General features: G+C 41.3%; 2 protein-coding genes across 3 annotated transcripts; one reads left to right on the top strand and one right to left on the bottom strand.

The window, feature by feature from the left end:
- Positions 1 to 1,684: 1,684 nt before the first annotated feature.
- On the bottom strand, positions 1,685 to 7,925 carry LOC124645321. Of its 2 annotated transcripts, none has more exons than XM_047185120.1 (5): positions 7,782 to 7,925; positions 7,234 to 7,282; positions 5,826 to 5,951; positions 5,336 to 5,490; positions 1,685 to 3,049 (listed from the first exon to the last, which is right to left on the bottom strand). In XM_047185120.1, exons 3-5 carry the CDS (start codon positions 5,936 to 5,938, stop codon positions 2,913 to 2,915), a joined length of 405 nt encoding a protein of 134 aa, XP_047041076.1. In that variant the 5' UTR covers positions 5,939 to 5,951; positions 7,234 to 7,282; positions 7,782 to 7,925; the 3' UTR covers positions 1,685 to 2,912. The 2 variants fall into 2 exon arrangements, with proteins under 2 accessions (XP_047041076.1, XP_047041077.1); XM_047185121.1 differs by lacking the exon at positions 7,782 to 7,925 and adding an exon at positions 7,635 to 7,714.
- A 4,055-nt stretch (positions 7,926 to 11,980) lies between these two features.
- On the top strand, positions 11,981 to 14,689 carry LOC124645319 (protein SERAC1). Its single transcript, XM_047185119.1, has one exon. It carries the CDS (start codon positions 12,132 to 12,134, stop codon positions 14,388 to 14,390), a length of 2,259 nt encoding a protein of 752 aa, XP_047041075.1. The 5' UTR covers positions 11,981 to 12,131; the 3' UTR covers positions 14,391 to 14,689.
- Positions 14,690 to 18,557: the final 3,868 nt, after the last annotated feature.

An 18,557-nucleotide genomic window follows, 5' to 3' on the forward strand; every position in this document is an offset into this window, starting at 1 on the left:
TATTGTTCCCCTTTAAAATCCACCCGGAGTCAGATAGGAGGTATTGCTTGCTTGCAGTCGATTTTGTTTTGCATCTCTAGAATGTAATTTATGGTAATTAGGGAGCAAACCTAAATTTTGTGGATTTGATTTGAGTTTTCCAATTAAATGTCTAATTAAAATTATTTGTTTTATTGCACCTTATTAAATTTTCCTCAGTAATGTAAAAGGTATGACAAAAATTATCATCTCCCGAGCAGTTGGAGTCTGCTTCCAGTCTATCCGGATGGAGCTGAGTACCAGTGTTTTACAAGGAGTGACTACCTATCTGATCACTTCAACCCAATTACCCGGGCAACTCAAAACCGTTTACAGACAGGAAGGTTTTAAGAGATAGGTAAACCAGGACACCATGTATGACACTAAGAGCTCTGCCTTGACATCGCCGGCTACGTATCCAAGCAGTTAATACTTATTGAAATTTATGGTACCTAACTCACTTCACCTCGCTCACTCAGTCGCCAGTCAGCGTGCGATTTCTTCAGCGACGACGTAAACGACTGCCGAGACGCTATTATGGCCACTCGACTTGGCGACCTTCGGATGCCAGAAGTAACCAGACCTGCGCCAGTGGCGACGTCGCCATGGCGTCTTAATGAGGCAAAGCTCTAAAAAATAGAAATCAGATGAAGAATGTAATGACGTGTTGACGTACGGTAGGTAAGTTAATTTGGCTGAGAGTTTGTTAGGTTAGGCACAGGTTTGATATCCAAAGATGAGCACTCATAAGTATTACACTCGAATTAAATGGTTGACCCTTTAACCGCTTGTGTCACATTGTTATGTTTTTTTTTCTATTATTTACAACAATTACCTACCTACCTACTTCAGATTATGTTTCATAGCTCTGAGCATTGAAAAAATTTCAGTTCTATTGCAGTCGTGTCAACTGCATTCAAACTGCCCTTGAACTACAAATTGCAGTCGAAATGCAGTCCGTCTGTCTAGCTAGAGCCTAAATAGGCTACTATGTTTAGTCAAGTGTAATATAATAAGCCCTTATTAAAAATAAAAATATTTGGCCCAAAAATAATTTAAACTCATCCTCCGAGCCCTCATCCGTATCTCACCAGGAGTGCGATGGCTGTCTCGGGAGCTCTGTCTATGGAGCAGCAATGTTTTATCTTTGCTGCCATAATCTTCACACAATAATGAGAACAATCGGTATTTTAATGGCCCGAGACAGCCATCTCATCAGGAGTGCGGTCTCGGGGTAAACCTTTAACAAGGCTATTTTAACTGAGTGCCGAGTTTACTCATATTCAAATCATCATCATCATCACGCAAAAGCCCAAAAGTATGTCAAACGAGAAATATGAATCTCTTTTAGAAATGTCATCCATCAGACACAAGTATGGAGTTACAGTTCAAAAAGACGGCTCCCAACGATTTTTGGTGCAGGACGCTTGATGAATATAAATGCTTGGCAAAATGACTTTATAAAGATACACCTATAAAAACTATTGTTTTATTGTAGGGTTCCACGAAGTATTTTGTTTTCCAAAAGGGCTCCGTTAGCAAAAAAGTTTGAGAACCACTGCATTAAATCACAGATGACTAAATAGTTACTTCGTAATTAAATGATCTTTCTGGGCAAACCAAATATGACTTATAGCTATCAATTATGCAGGAAAATGAAAATAAGTTTTATTTATATCACATTTATTTACCTGACCATTTCAAGGTTACCAGATAATTACAAGGTACGGTTATGTAAGTAAGAAGTGAAACTATGAGCAGAGTTTCTAATATATTAAATTTCCTCTGTATAACTGATTTTTAACAACGATTTATTATGTTATTGTATCAGCAATTAATAGATTCAATTAATAATCAAATGCCGGTGGAAAGTTGTGAGTTTAATTGTATAAATACACGAGAGGAAATAATTGACGATAACGTCTGGCTTACTAACTAGACACCTATATAGTATATATTAAAGTATTTTTCTACTTAAACAGATAAACCTTGGTTCATACCTGACGGTAAATGCGTCGAGCGTCATCGGGAAATCGTTGATTAATGATCGAATGCTTTATCGCATATTTGTGTTTTAACGCGACGCGAAGTTCCGTCAGACATGAACCTTCCCTAATCCTTATGTGGCTAAAGGCCGAAGAGTGGCTACACGTAGGTCTAGCCGGCTAAAGCTACGTGTAGCCGCACACATGCGACTAGAGGTAGATGTATCCTATTTATCATAAAGGATACAACTAAATTTAGCTGCATTTCGGGCTTTGGCCGTAGCTAGGATTGCCACCCGTCCGTACCTACCCTACGTACAATATATAATAGATAAAGTAATAGTATAAATATCATCTCCTTTACTATTTTGTTTGGCAATTTATCCTCTTTATACATATCTAATACATACTTAACAAAAACGAATTAAAACGGTACAAACTAAGACACAGTTACCGGATCAATACATGAAAATGGAAGAGGATGACATATTGCGCCGACTCCAAATAAAATTGGGAACAGGGCAGGAGGAAGAAGATATATTTACAAATGACGTAGGGATGAGATTTGGGCTTGATAAATGCAATATATTACATATCTCCAAAGCTCCATTAAAATTAAAGTTTCATTGAATCTATTGCTAACACTTTTTATCTTGTTTACTAAGAATTAATCAGCAATAGATTTAAAGATTTAACTTTAATGGAGCTTTGTGCAACTGACGGATAGTAAATAGTGCATTATAGATAGAAAAAAAAAAACAATTATAGAAAAATAATGGAATACGAAACACTTTCGTGACAGCAAAAAACATCATGCATGGAGGAATTTTCTGCATTTTGAAAAAAACACCATGTTCAAAAAAAAGGTGGCAATCCTAGCTGTAGCAAATCAAAATGTCAATCCTAAATCTACTTAAACAAATCATATTCGCTTAGTTCATGCGGTTTGTGATCGGTGCCAAATCTTTCTATGCTGAGCATCACATCTGTTATCTCAAGCGTGCGAGGGTCCTTCACGAAGCTGATGTAGCCCTGCTCCTTTAATTCTGAAAAAAAGGAAATTGTTAGATAAGTATGCATTAAGTCAATAACAAACATGTTTAGAATAAATGTGATGTAAATATGTACTATTTTTTGTAGATTTTTAGGGTTTCCTGACCAAAAGCTTAAACTCTTTGAAGACTCTAGCTGTATCTCATGAACCCTGACACTAATTTATGACTGCATACAAGTAGAAAGTCTAACCAAGGGGTATTGGGTTTACCGGCCCATCGTGTTGCTCGACGAGGTGGGCAAGCTCTTTGAGCGAGTTGTCGCACACCGCCTCGTCGCGCACCTTGGGGGGATAGGGCCGGACCTTGCGGACCACCAGTTCGGTTTCCGCAAGGGGCGCTCAACGGTGGACGCCATCATGCGCGTGAGAGCTCTCACGACGGGGGATGCTGTGTCCCGGGGGGGGGGGGTCGTCTTGGCGGTGTCTCTTGACATCGCCAACGCCTTCAACACCCTTCCCTGGAGTTGCATTAGGGAGGCACTCCGGTATCACCGGGTGCCGACCTACCTTCGTCGCGTGGTCGAGGCCTATCTGTCGGATAGGTCCATCATTTACCCTGGTCACAACGGGGAATGGAACCGGCGAGAAATGTCGTGCGGTGTTCCGCAGGGGTCGGTTCTGGGGCCGCTCTTGTGGAACATCGGCTACGACTGGGTGCTGCGCGCCGACCTCCCTAGCGGCGTCAGCGTGGTCTGCTACGCTGACGACACGCTGGTTCTGGCACAAGGGAGGTCGCACCAGGAGGCGGCCGACATAATGACGCGCGGGGTTGCGACAGTCATCGAGAGGATCCAGCTGCTGGGCCTGGAGGTGGCCTTGCACAAATCCGAGGCCATGTGCTTTCATGGGCTTCGGAACGCGCCACCTTCAGGCTCCCAAGTCTCGACGGCCGGTGGAACTTCGTCGAGCATTTCCGACGTTTGGGCCCCAAACTGGAGAAGGCAGGGGCTGCATTCAAGCGGCTTCTGCCCAACCTGGGAGGCCCAAACGCCCCCTGCCGTAAACTCTACGCGGGGGTCATGCGGTCCATGGCCCTTTACGGGGCCCCGGTATGGGCACGTTCGGTACGGCCGCGGGCTGTACACTACCTGAACGTGCCCCAAAGGGTGATAGCCATTAGGCTAATCCGGGGGTACCGCACAATCTCCCGCGAAGCAGCTGGCCTACTTGCTGGACTGCCACCGTGGGATCTGTAGGCGAGGGTCTTCTTGCGCCTGTACGACTGGCGCGAGGAGGCTCAGCGCCGGGGGGAAACCCCGTTGCCGCGGCAAGTTGTCGCGCAGCGGGCGGAGCTCCGGCGCAATCTCATGGTGGCCTGGAGGGAGCGACTGTCGCAACCCAGTGCAGGGCACGCCACCATCGTGGCGGTAAGTCCCCTCTTTGAGGAGTGGCTCGGGAGGAGTCACGGCGCCCTCACGTACCGCATGACGCAGGTCCTCACCGGACACGGTTGTTTCGGGAGGTACCTGCACCGCATCGGTCGTGAGGAGGCGCCCGGGTGTCACCATTGTGCGGACAGCCCCGAGGACACGGTGGACCACACAGTCCAGGTGTGCCCCGCATGGGAGGGGCACCGCCGGGTCCTCGTCGAGGCTTTGGGCGGCGGCGACCTCTCGCGTCCGGCCCTGGTTCAGGCCATGGTCCGGGGCGAGAGGGAATGGGATGCCGTCGCCTCTTTCTGCGAAGCGGTCATGCTCGAGAAGGAGGAGGCGGAACGCCAGAGAGTTCGCCCCTCTCATCCCGGCCGCCGCGCTGGACCAGGTAGACACCATGGGCGCCGGGTGTCGCGAGATGACTCCCGGCCACCGTAGGCGTGGGTCTGTGGGCGGTGAGTTCGGGTGGCTCATCGTCCCTCTGTCTACTTAGACGACAGACCCGTGTCGACGGCGCGCGTTGTTCCACGCGCTCCTCAAAGAGATGTCAGCAACCCCAGCGGGGCCCAGCAGGGCCAAGGCCTGCCGGGGCTGCGGGTTGTTCGAAAGAGATACCGCGGCCTTGGTACATAAAAGGCCTATGACGGAACACGACGGTTTTTAGTCAGTAAGAGTCTGACACTCCCTCACCGCTGCTAACCCACAGCGGGAGGGGTCATTTGATGATTTTTAACGTCGGAAAAAAAAAAAAAAAAGGGGTATTGTGTTGCCCAGGTAACTGGGTTGAGGAGGGCAGTCGCTCCTTGTAAAACACTGGTACTCAGCTACATCCGGTTAGACTGGAAGCCAACCCCAACATAATTGGGAGAAGGCTCGGAAGAAGAAGCATACAAGTAGATACTTACTGGCTAACGATGAGAAGCAAATAGCTGCAACCACAACTTCATAGCCGGGAATGACTGGTCCTGCATCAGTAAGCGTCTTGACTGTCACCGGGGCTGGGTCTGACATCAGATGCTTCATGATTTTGTCCATTGTTCCCTGAGTGCCCCATTCTTTTCTGTCAAAAGAAAGTATTTAATTATTAGTGTGGAGAGGACTATTTCCCAAATATGGATAAAAAGTAGCCTACATGTTGATCTGATGGGAGGCTACATCACTGCTAGTGGTAAGTTTGAGCAGTTTATCATAAGTCAAGGCCTGAATGAAATAAAATGATTTGACTATGTAGTTTTTGTAAGAGTAAGAGGTTAAATAGGATATCATAAACGTGACAGTTGTGTTGGATCAATTAGACATTTATGAAATTCATTTCATGCTAAAACTACTAAATGGATATTGAAGCAACAATTAGTTGGTGTTTTTGTTCAAGTGTTAGTGATCTCCGATACATACCGTATTTCTTTCATGCAGTCTATAAATGGCCTATAGGGTAACTTGCCGTCACCCCCGGTGGCAATCCCCAATGCATTTTTCATTGATTCATTTGGATCTTGATGTTCAGGCATGACTTCCGTATGACTGCAACAAATACACACATATGTAAATTTTAACGCTTTGAAAGCCCGCTGCTGATTGTAAATACCGACAGCACGTGTTGCAGTTGCAATACTGCTTTTGTATTTATTTAAAAAAGTACTGCCACATCACAAACATTTAACATTCGATAACTTAAACTACTTTTTAGTTTATGGCCTGATGCATGTGACAATAATGGCGTACATAACATTCGCAATTCATCGGTTCGAAGATGGAATACAATAATAAATTATAAAAATAAAATGGAGAATATCTAATGAATACATACTTTGGAATTCAAATTTAACAAATAATACAGTATAATTGTTTAAATATTAACATAAATGTCTAATAAATGTCAAGTCGCATCAGAGAAAAAATAAAGAAATACAAGCAAAATCAAGTCAGTGTAAAACAACAAATGAATAAGTATTAGAATTAGTATTATTGTATTGATCGTAAATGTCGGTTTTGCGCCTGATCTCTCTCCGGCCGTGCCGGATTACTGTCGCATTGGACTATGAGGGTGAAGGAATAGTGAGTGCACCTGTGTTGTGCAAACACAGGCTGTGCAAATGCTTGTGCTCTATAATATATCCTGCACAGTTTCTAATCACAACGTAGTATAAAACAAAGTCGCTTTTTCTGCCACTATGTCCCTTTGTACACACCGTGATTAAAGAGGAAGGTTTATTTGTATATATAATTTTATACATTAAATAGTGTTATCCTGTGCGAAGCCGAGGTAGGTCACTAGTCTCCTTATATGAGTACAGCCGCTGTAGCCGATAATTGGCTAGGAGGACTTCACAGCTTTGTATATATTAACACGAAATTGTTTTAGGATTGAAGCAGCATGTGCAGTTGCCTTGAGATATCAATCGCTTTCATGAGGTTGCTGCATGTGTGGTTGGCAGTTGCATATGGCAGATTTCTTACAAAACAAACTGTTATTTTGTTTATTCGCACATTCAGAAGTACATAGCATTGTATAGAGAGCAATTGCAGAGCACACAGCAGTAGAATTTGCAGTAGCGAGGGAAATAGTTATTTGTAAAATAGTTGTTTGAATTTTATGATGTTATTCATATTTCTACCTGTACAGCACTAGATTATTACACTAATCTAAAGTAGTGAGCAATTTGTAGTGAAATTATGCTTTGCACATGTAAGTAATGGTGTAAAGGCAATAACAGTTTTATCGAGATACAAAAAAAATGTGCCTTGCTATTGTAGGCCACAGCTTTCAATGTTTTTATATTTGCTGATATTTATATTTGCTTACCAATTAGATGTCTGATACGAAGATTCCTTGTTGACTCTGCAGACAGAACCTGTAATGAAGCATTGTTTTGCATTACAAAATAGAAAACCACTACAATACTAGATGCAGACTATTAAAACGATTTTCACTATAACTAATTGTCACATGGCTGATGTAACAGATAAGAACATAGCATCTACATCAGCTTTTTAACGTCCAGAGTGTCTAGGTGAGAGATACAGTTGGACAATACCTAAATAAAACATATGCAAGATGCATGGGTAGCTACGGTACACGAAAAATTTCATCCAAAATCTAACAAGCATATGGACGCTTGTGGTAGGCTTAAACCACGAGGCTAGCACAATGTGAATACCTATTATTAAATCTAGCGCAGAAAGCTGGCTGCTAATTATACTTACTAGACCTCTAGGTAAAGGATAGGACGTCTAAGTTCAGTAGCGCAGTCCACTTTCGGATGACGACGATGAAAAGTGGGATGGCGTCCGTAGACCTCACTTATATACTACTACTGTTCTGGAATATTCCAAAATAATATTTTGACTTACCTCTTTTAATTATTGATTTCAATCCCTGAATATCTGTGTACCCACAATTTTATTTTTATTTACGTCCGACCTGTGACTTTTGGCATTTAAGTATATTTTTTTAATCTGCGTAGGGTTTTGACTTTTGACATAAAAGATTTTCACAGATATTCTCGCATTTAGGGACACGAAAAAAGTATCGATGCTTTGTGGTATCGAGTACATTCCAGTTCGATACCGATACTTTTGTACTCGATACTTTGCATTCGATACTTTTACTCAATAAGTACTTTTTCCCAGGTATCGTATCGAATGAAGAATTTAATTTAACAGCGCTTTCTAGCTCACTACTACTTATAAGCTACTACTTATCGGCACAGGTTTCGCCACTTTCAGTAGATCCCTTAAAACAATGGGAAGATATGAAAGTAGTATTCCCAAAATTATATAAATTGGCACGAGAATATATATCAATCCCTGCGACGTCAGTACCTTCAGAACAATTATTTTCTAAAGCAGGAAGTACCATCACAAAAATTCGAAACCACTTATCTCCAAAAAGGCTCAACAAACTTCTATTTTTAAGTGACTGTGCGGAGGAGGAATGGGATCTTTAATCTACTACGCGGGTGAAACTGTGGGACACTGCTAGTTTTTAGTATACCTCAAATAACTTAATATTGTTTCCTTTTGCTACATTTTCGATTTGTTTCATTCATTCCATTTTCCATTTTTCTATTATTCTATTAAAGTGTACCAATACCATTTGTTTTTTATGTCCTGCTGAACTGAAGTAAAACTGACATTATTTACTGACTGATATTGACCAAGCAAATTTTGATCTAAAAAAGTACTCGATACCTTGAAGTATCGATACTTTTGTTTCGATACTTTAATGAGTACGATACTTTGTTATCGATTCTACTCATGAGTACGATATCGATACTTTTGCTTCGATACCGTGTCCCTACTCGCATTGAGTCTGAAACAAATATTTTATTAATTTAAATAAGTATTATGTACACTATATTTACAAACTTAAACTGCTTTACTAAAAATAAAATACTATATATACAAAAGAACATCAATTAGGCGTTAAGTCTGAAACCGTTTGCATATAAACAGCCCATATTTTTTTGCCCGATGGATGACGAATCACTAACCAATTGAGGCGCCAGAAGTGCTTGAATATACTCAGCGGTGCTTGGATCTAAGAAAGTTCGATGTAACTGGCGGTGTCTTCTTTATAATAATGAACAATTCTATTTTGTCAGAAAGTACTAAAATCGAACATCACGAAAAGTAATTGAAAAAATGAAATTGATAAAATCTATGTAATGAGTTTTTTGATTTTGCTATAACTTTTTTCTGGCATTATATTTTTTTTTACTTTCATAACAAAAAATGTTCTATATTTAAATATGATTTAAATGATATTTAACGGGCTATCTAGCCATATAGGTCTCGTTCGTAGTGGACATTTGGACCGGAATCGCCCATTGTCCTTTGATGATCGAAAGACTTTGGAGGGAGGAACATAATTTTCAAAATAAAAGACCCTTTTTTAACCGACTGTTCAAAAAGGAGGAGGTTCTCGATTCGTTGAGATCTTTTTTTACTATTTTTTATGTATGTTCACCGATTACTCGAAGACGCCTGAATCTATTTGCAAAATTATTTTTTTGTTTGATAGATAGGGTATACCTCCCAGGTGATCAAATAATCATTAGGTCAGGGTCTCGTGATTTAAACCCTGAGAAATCGAGGACAACTTTCGAAAATTGTAGGCATCATCCTCCGAGCCTTTTCCCAACTATATTGGGGTCGGCTTCCAGTCTAACCGGATTCAGCTGAGTACCAGTGCTTTACAAGAAGCGACTGCCTATCTGACCTCCTCAACCCAGTTACCCGGGCAACCCAATACCCCTTGATTAGACTGGTGTCAGACTTACTGGCTTCTGACTACCCGTAACGACTACCAAGGATGTTCAATGACAGCCGGGACCTACAGTTTAACGTGCCATCCGAAACACAGTCATTGGTGTCTAAGATATACTTAGAAAATACATACAAAGGACCATGGGCAAAAATGTATGAAGCCTGGGCTCACCCGCCAACAGAGATGAGACCACTTTGAATATACTTGTAAAGCACTAAATATAAAGATTTAAACTCATTTTTGCGAAGAATCCATGGGGTTATTTTGCTATAAATATTTTTCTCCGACCATAAATAAACTAATATTCTGCAAAAAGTAGTGCTGTTATGGCAGTGTAGGTTTTGTTATTGAACACCTTTAGCTGGTTTTAATTCCAGGTTTAATGTATACATAAAAAATAAAACAGCTGCTAACAGTTAAAATTATTTTTGTTAACATTTCAATCTATATCAATAATAATGTCGTCTAAATATCCTGCCGGTGGATTAAATTGTGAGTGCCTGCCTCACCCTAGATACCATATTATTGAAATGATATGAGCACAACTTCCTACTGAGCGTCTACCTGTTAGACACGAGCAGTAATACTGAGCGATGGCATCTCGACCCATTTCGTTTCTGTTAACCAGAATGTATACCTACGTAATATGTAAACCTATTTAGGTGCATATCTTTTTTTTGCCATGGAATTGAAGGTAGTGCCCATAGTAACAATTTTAGTACAAACAAAAACCTTCACAACGGCATATGCTGTAACTCTGTTGGACAATGAGCCCAATTTGACTCATGGTCCTTTAGAAAAGTTGCATTGGTACTTGACTTGGAATCGAACCCGCGCCCTCATACTTGAGAGGTTGGTTCTTTGCCCACTAGGCCACCACGACTTTTTTTTTTCGAAAACTTTTCTAACTTTCGAAAATTGTAGGCATGCATAGATTAAAAACTTGACAATCAGGGTGTATGTCTGATAACAGTATACATCAGTGAAGGTTTGGAGCTGACCTTGTGATGGAGATGGGAGAAGGTCGAGGGAACTCAGCCACGGTACATATTAACTACCTTGTGTTTGGGCTTATATTATTCGTAGTGATGAGAACTTTGCACTAATGCGGATAGTGACAACTATGCTTGTCACTGAAAAGCTAAAAATAACCGACTACCAAAAACACTGAAAAGCATAAAAAAAACTATTCCTATCTTAGGTGCCTAGTTTTAGGGCACGCTACCATAGTGGCGGTAAGTCCCCTCTTTGAGGAGTGGCTCGGGAGGAGTCACGGCGCCCTCACGTACCGCATGATGCAGGTCCTCACCGGACACGGTTGATTCGGGAGGTACTTGCATGTGTGGACAGCCCCGAGGACACGGTGGACCACACAGTCCAGGAGTGCCCTGCGTGGGAAGGGCACCGCTGGGTCCTCGTCAAGGCTTTGGGCGGCGGCGACCTCTCGCGTCCGGCCCTGGTTCAGGCAGGTCCGGGGCGAGAGGGAATGGGATGCCGTCGCCTCCTTCTGCGAAACGGTCATGCTCGAGAAGGAGGAGGCGGAACGCCAAAGAGTTCGCACCTCTCATCCCGGCCACCGCTCTGGACCACGTAGACACCATGGGCGCCGGGTGTCGCGAGATGACTCCCGGCCACCGTAGGCGTGGGTCTGTGGGCGGTGAGTTCGGGTGGCTCATCGTCCCTCTGTCTGTTTAGACGACAGACCCGTGTCGACGGCGCGCGTTGTTCCATGCGCTCCTCAAAGAGATGTCAGCAACCCCAGCGGGGCCCAGCAGGGATAAGGCCTGCCGGGGCTGCGGGTTGTTCGAAAGAGATACCGCGGCCCTGGTACATAAAAGGCCTATGACGGAACACGACGGTTTTTAGTCAGTAAGAGTCTGACACTCCCTCACCGCTGCTAACCCACAGCGGGAGGGGTCATTTGATGATTTTTGACGTCGTTAAAAAAAAAGGTGCCTAGTTTTAGATACTATTTATACGGGGTACTATTTATATTATAATACTAGCACCTTGTAACCTACATGTACACAAATGAAAGAGCTTTGACTTCAACTTTGATCGGCCTAGAAGTCGGTGTCTAGTGGATGATGATAATATATGTAGAATAGACGTATACTCTACGGCAACGCCGTCCTATATGTTTATTTCACCACCGGTTTTATTTTTTTGTAAAAAGTTTTGTATTTTATATGCCTTTTGCTGTATTATCTTCACAATATTTTTTATCTATATAATCCAAATGCCATTGGAGCACTTCCTGTCAGGTCTGTCAATTGTCAAAAAAAAAAAATACAAATACGATCACAACGTTTTCCAACTAAGTTTAATTTTCTTCAATATTTCTACCATTGGCGCAGTAACCTGTCTTTGTATAGGTTTACTAGCCAGTGGTTAGCAATGAATCATAAAAATCTTTTGTATGCTCTAAAACCATGAGTATTCAAGATATAATTAAGTCCTCTTTAAAATATTTAAAAATAGTGGCAGCAACAGGTAGTGGCAGTTTCTTGATGTATTACCATTTTGGTCAAACATGCAAATCTATAGACAGAATAGTGAATCCCAGAATAATAGAGAGGGAGAAGAAACGCGTGGCTGAGTATATCTACGTTGATGACCCCTCGTATAATCGGACATTCCAGGTGGAGTATGACAAAGCTACGAGGCAGTCGGTGGGCTTAGCCCGAATTTGGAAAAGTTTAAAGCATTCTCTAGCGTGGAGACTGCTGTGGTTGTGCCGCCATGGCAATAAAGATCAGCGGAACATAGCCCTGGATCAACTAGCTGCTTTCAAAAATAACAAGATTTGGGACTGCTGCAAACTTGCTCAAGCCATAGATGAGAAAACAGCGGTGTTACTCGCTCGGACCCGCGGCGCCGACCTCCGCTACTTCCTACCACCTCCAATTCATGTTCGACGGGCAGCATTGTCGTGTGAACTTCTTTCATTCAAATTTCGGGATCTTATATTGGCTGTTCAAAATATACATCCTCACTGTTGCATCCAACATTTTCTCTCCAAGTACTTTGCAAATGTACAGGAAGCAGCCATGGAGTCAGACAGCATACCCTCGAAGCCAGACAATGTGAGCGAGAGAGACCTGTGCATACTGTGTATGGATGCTCTATACCACCATGTTAGTCTTTTCAACGTTAAGGATTATGACAATGATTTATCTATCAAAACATTGATCAATATGGGGTTGCTGTCTATACTAGCTGAGGCAATGTTAAGAAATCGTTATGACATAGAATGTGACTTGGCTGTTGTTAAAATTCTCACAGTTTTAAGTGTACACGTTAATTTACTAACAGAATTTTTTCGAAATGGTCTCATTGGTGAACTGTCTCGACTAATACGGTCCAAAGATATTCGTCTGTCTAGTTCTGCGGCAGTATGTCTTGCAAATTTGTCTGGCGAATATTTGTACCGACCTGGTCTATTTCTATTACATCCACTGTACAGAACCACGGCTCCTACTTCTTGTGATACCTTGCTGGTACACGGACTACGAGGGGGAGTGTTTGTCACATGGAGGCAGAGAGACAGGAAATGTGCTGAGCCTATTGGAATCATAGAAGTTACTGTCTCTGATTTTGACTGTGAAGTGTGTGAAACCATAGTAACACCTGAAAAAAAATATGTAGACCCTGAAATGCAGCAAGTTATGGAAGACTTAATAGAATTGGGAGATGAGGCATTGTTATCAGAATTAGAAGTGGTTCTTCATGATATTCCTATTGAAGCTATGAGAGACCCAACATCATCCAACTCATTTACTGCGAATCAAAAACGTATTGCATTAAATCAAGAAGAAGAAGATAAATGCAATTACACAGTGTGCTGGCCTAAAGACTGGCTGCCGAAAGACGTCAACAACTTGAGGATACTTGGTGTCAACTACTGGAGCTCGTTATCAGAATGGCTTGAGCGATGCCCATTGCAAACAGCAGACATTGCAACTCGAGCATCTGAGATGGTTCCGGCCCTTATAGATGCCCGTGTTGGTGATAAAAACACGCCAGTCGTGTGGCTGGCTCATTCTATGGGTGGCTTGATCGTCAAACAAGTGCTGGTGGAGGCATCACAAAGTGATCAGCAAACGCTTAAGAAAATAGCTGACAACACCAAAGCAGTTTTGTTTTTCAGCACACCTCACAAGGGAAGTTCAGTGGCTACCATGCCTCGCGCCGCAGCTGCGGTGCTGTGGCCTTCTAATGATGTAAGGCAGTTACAGCAGGACTCACCTGTCTTATTAAACCTACATAAGGCATTTATAGAGTTTGCTGATGCCTATGGGTGGGAAACCATAAGTTTTGCGGAAACAATGCCAACTCTAGTCACAGCATTTAAAGTTCCTGTCCATTTTGTAGAATCATTCTCTGCTGACTTAGGTCGTGGACAATTTTACCAACTACCTCTAGATCACCTGTCTATATGCAAACCAGCAACCAGACAGTCGATATTGTATACTACAGTATTGGATGTATTGCAGAGAGTGTCCATAAAGCAGGTGGAGATGCCGTATACAAATACTTTTATACAATGGATTGTAGACATGTTCTGGTGGCTCTTGTTCTCAAAAGCCAAAAAAGTTTTAGAAACTTTAGACGAAAATCAAAGAAATGAACGTCTACGTTGGACAGAACGAATATTGTTGAGTACATTCACTGACGATTTTACCGAATGAATGCCGTTTACCTGTTACAATTTATCGTATTTAGATTTTTTTATGATTTAGCTTTGTTTGGAACTTATATTTTTGGAGTATTAATTTATTATTTTTGAATTAGCGTTTGTTAAATCACGTTTGATGTTTAGTCAAATTTCCTGTAGTGTATTAAGATTTTTGTTAACTAATTTATAAGATCCAGTCCAGTGCTAAACAATTTGTTATTACTAAAACAGTATTTCTATTATAAGAGGGAAAACATTGCAAATACCTTTGTTTTTAAGGATTACCTAATAATAGTATTATTTTGTAATAAATGTTGTTTTATTTTATAGAATTAGTGCCAACCAGATATTAATATTAGAACATTATCTCCTGCTAATATTACTAATGCAAAAGTTTTGTAAGGAAATGGTATTTTTAGAGGGGTTTTTCGTGCATTTTTTCTCCCTACACAAAACGCCATCTAACTAACCTTATTATTATCCATCTTTATGAAGTCTTTTTACTACTCCGTGGTATAAAAGCGCTCTCGCTCTAGAGTTCATGTAATCCGCCACGAGGTGGCAGCTTAGAACAGACTTCCTTCTTTTCTTCTGGGCAAAGTTGGCATAGCTTAGCCCATCCTATACGTGATTGAGTTTTTCTTAAAGTAATCCTTTACTCGTAGCACAGAGGACGCCATTAGCCTGGGAGCTTGGAAAACGCCAACCGAAAGATTTTCTTACGTTTATGCCAAATTCATGGTTTCTGTACTCCCACGTGAAAGTGTCGCTAATGCGCCACACTTTAGTAGATATAATATTGATATTACTAATTAAATACTTTACTATCCTTCGTACGCGATTTTTCTCTCGTCTCCAGGGAACTGCTTTTTGCACAAAGGTAAAAAGCTTTGTAGTTCTTCTGTGCAAGTATAGATGGCGGTTATAACTTACAATCGATATTGCCGGAGTTGAGTGGGTAAATACTCAACTAAAATGTTGACTAGTCAAAAAGAAAGCATTGTTTCAGATATTGCTTCAACTTCCAACTCCCAATCTTATAGTCATCGCACTAGGAGACTTGCAACGGGGTAGATAAAAAAAATAGGAAAACTTTTTGAAGTTAGGTAGTTCTATAACTAACAGAATTTTTTTTCTTTTAAAAAATCTATCTCATCAATTTCTGAAGAAAATATACGTTCGGTTACCTAATTAAAGCCAGAATAGGAATTTAATAAAAATAAAGTTCCTATGATGACCCTTGATTCCCTGTGACCATCAGAATCGTTGTCACTCCTCACCGATCTCCTCGAAATACATATACAGAGTTGCTACCTAATTGCTATCAGCTACCATTAGGAGCTACCAATTGCTACACTCGTGGTTTTGAAGATAATCAGCATCTAAAGGTGACAGCGATTCTGATATCAGAATGACTGTCACTTTTTCCAGTGTGAAGAAACGGCGCAAAAGTATTGTGTTTTTTTTTCACCCAGAGTTGCTACCTGATTGCTAGCTTCCCGCATTCAATTTTGGACTATATCGATTTCGTGGATAAAAAGATAATAAAACATGAGTTTTTGCGCCTTGCGAAGTAAATTAGCAAGTGGGCATACTATGACAGATAGACTATACAGCCTGAAATATAATTCATTGGCAATATTTTTACCACGCTCATAAAACAGTGAACCAAAATTTTGAAAAAAATCTCTGAAATCTTCATAAAACTTTACCGTAAAAAAATAGTTTTATGAAAATGCAAAATAAATAAAATGTTACTACAATTTCATTCTTGGCAATTGCCAATGCCATTGCGCCGCAGTAGCCGAATATTCGCGCGCTGGTTCATATAACTATTTTTGTTATTTCTATTATGAGCTTAAATGATGAACTTGAACTGATGAACTCACAAATGATGAACTGTCAAAAGTTCTGTTTTGTATCTAGGTGACAACTTGCTAATTTATTTCTCAAGGCGCAAAACGATTTCTTTTTAGGTACCTATATCTTTTATCCGCAAAATTGATGTGGTCTAAAATTTTATGTTGGAAGGTAGCAGTTAAGTAGAAACTCTGGGTGAAGAAAACCACAATACTTTTGCGCCGATTCTTCACACTGGGAAAAGTGACAGTCATCCTGATATATCTAGTTATCGGCACGAATCTTGGGCTCTGACCTACATCTGCGCAGAAGTGACTTATTAGCAAAGAACCAATCCCGAGTGACGGCTATGACGCGATGCACTGCGGGCCAATCACTACTTTAGCCCGCTCCCACGCCTCACTTCATACCACAAAGGGGACCCAATAAATTACTTCTGCGCAGATGTAGGTCAGAGCTCAAGATTCGTGCCGATAACTATATCAGATCGCTGTGTCTGTGTGTCAGTGTCGCTATCTTTAAAACCACGAGTGTAGCAATTCATCATCATCATCTCAGCCATAGGACATCCACTGCTGAACATAGGCCTCCCCCTTTGATTTCCACAGATACCTGTTGGAGGCGACCTGCATCCAGCGTCTTCCGGCGACCTTTATAAGGTCGTCTGTCCACCTTGTTGGTGGACGTCCTACGCTGCACTTGCTAGTTCGTGGTCTCCACTCCAGCACTTTTCAACCCCATCGGACATCTGCTCAGCGAGCAATAGCAAATAGGGCCTGCCCATTGCCACTTCAACTTGCTAATCCGGTGGGTTATATCGGTGACTTTAGTTCGTTTACGAATCTCCTAATTTCGGATTCGATCACGTAGAAACTCTGAGCATAGCCCTCTAGGGTAGCAATTGGTAGCAGCTAATAGTAGCTGGTAGCAGTTTGATAGCAACTCTGTCTGTTAATGCATTTCGAGGGGATAGGTGAGGATTGACAGCGATTCTGACGGACCCCGATTGCTTTCGCGTTTTGTTGCCTAATCAATGAATAGGTAGGAAGGACCTAATTGAATGAAGTAATGGACAGAACGTGGTAATGACTAGGCATTATGGACACACTATAGAGATCTCCAGCGGAGAAACTTGATTTTATCTTAGGACTATGAATAGTTAGTTAAATAATAGTTATTCCTAGACTTTGCCCAGAATTTTAATCAATTTTACATACTAGGTATATTCAGTACTTACCTGAACAATACAATAAATTCAATTGCACTTTTACTAATCTGGCAATATCATGAATAAATTTTCTGGCTGACAGGAACGGAAGGTACCTACCCCTCCCATTAAGTTGCCCCACCTGAGCCTCCCTACTCCCAATTTTTGCGCATTTGGGTGGGGGAAGCCACCCTCTACCCACACTCCGTTGGAGGGGATGGACGCTGGGTTGCCTAATGCCATCTATGACTCCAAGCTTGTACTTTCTAATGTTTCATTTTCCCGCTAGATGGAGTAACTATGCTGGGAAGATGCGGACGCAAAAGTTTAACTCAAGTTAGTGGCGCGCTAGTTGAACATAGTTTAAAAGTTTGTCTCGGAAACGAATTACGATATAATCGTTGCTTTAACGTTTAAATAAATGAATTAATAGTTTAGAAAAGCTAGAAAAACACACTTTAATAAATTCACGCAGTTCATATCTTCCGGCTCAATCTTCACATCAGTTTGACGGTACCATATTATTGTATTGTCATTACGTCTGTCAGTTTTCATAACTAAGATCGTTGGAGGATGGTTAAATTAGTCATCTTGTCCAAAAAAAACTTTGTTTAGACGTTTAATTTTTTTACGCAAGTTAATAACGAAATCAGTGTTTAACCGTGGAAATGTATTCGTTTCTTTTTTGAAATTATTTAGTACAGCTTCTCAAAAAGCACTGACGGGAACGGCTAACTTATTAAATCAAAAACAAAAAAAACCTCTTTATAATATTGTATACCTAGATAAATTGTAAGCTACTGCCTGTTGAAGGGTAGGTCGATTCGTAGACTTGGTACTATCCCGCTGTCTCAGCTGAGTCCTAGACTTCGTGAAATTTTAATATGAGGCGGACACTTTGGGTAGTGGTCCTAATGTTTCAATCTTTATAGGCTTAGTTAAATATATAATAGCCAATAAGTTATATAGCTCGTCGTACTTCGAAGGTAACAAGGAACTAAGTAAAGTTAATTTATCAATAGGAAGCCTTGAAGATCGTCAGTTGGTAGCTACGTTACTAGCCTAACACGAGGTTACTGTTGTCAGTTCAAGGATGCATAAATAATGGAATTA

Source organism: Helicoverpa zea, chromosome 31 (assembly GCF_022581195.2).
Source record: "Helicoverpa zea isolate HzStark_Cry1AcR chromosome 31, ilHelZeax1.1, whole genome shotgun sequence".
Classification (NCBI taxonomy): Eukaryota; Metazoa; Arthropoda; class Insecta; order Lepidoptera; family Noctuidae; genus Helicoverpa; species Helicoverpa zea.

Excerpts from the sequence above, each read along its gene's own strand:
- LOC124645321 (XM_047185120.1), bottom strand. The coding sequence starts at position 5,938 with ATGCCTGAACATCAAGATCCAAATGAATCAATGAAAAATGCATTGGGG. Across the intron at positions 5,491-5,825 it reads GACTGCATGAAAGAAATACG|AAAAGAATGGGGCACTCAGG; the intron begins GTATGTATCGGA and ends TTCTTTTGACAG. Across the intron at positions 3,050-5,335 it reads TTGCTTCTCATCGTTAGCCA|AATTAAAGGAGCAGGGCTAC; the intron begins GTAAGTATCTAC and ends CCTTTTTTTCAG.
- LOC124645319 (XM_047185119.1), top strand. The coding sequence starts at position 12,132 with ATGAGTATTCAAGATATAATTAAGTCCTCTTTAAAATATTTAAAAATA.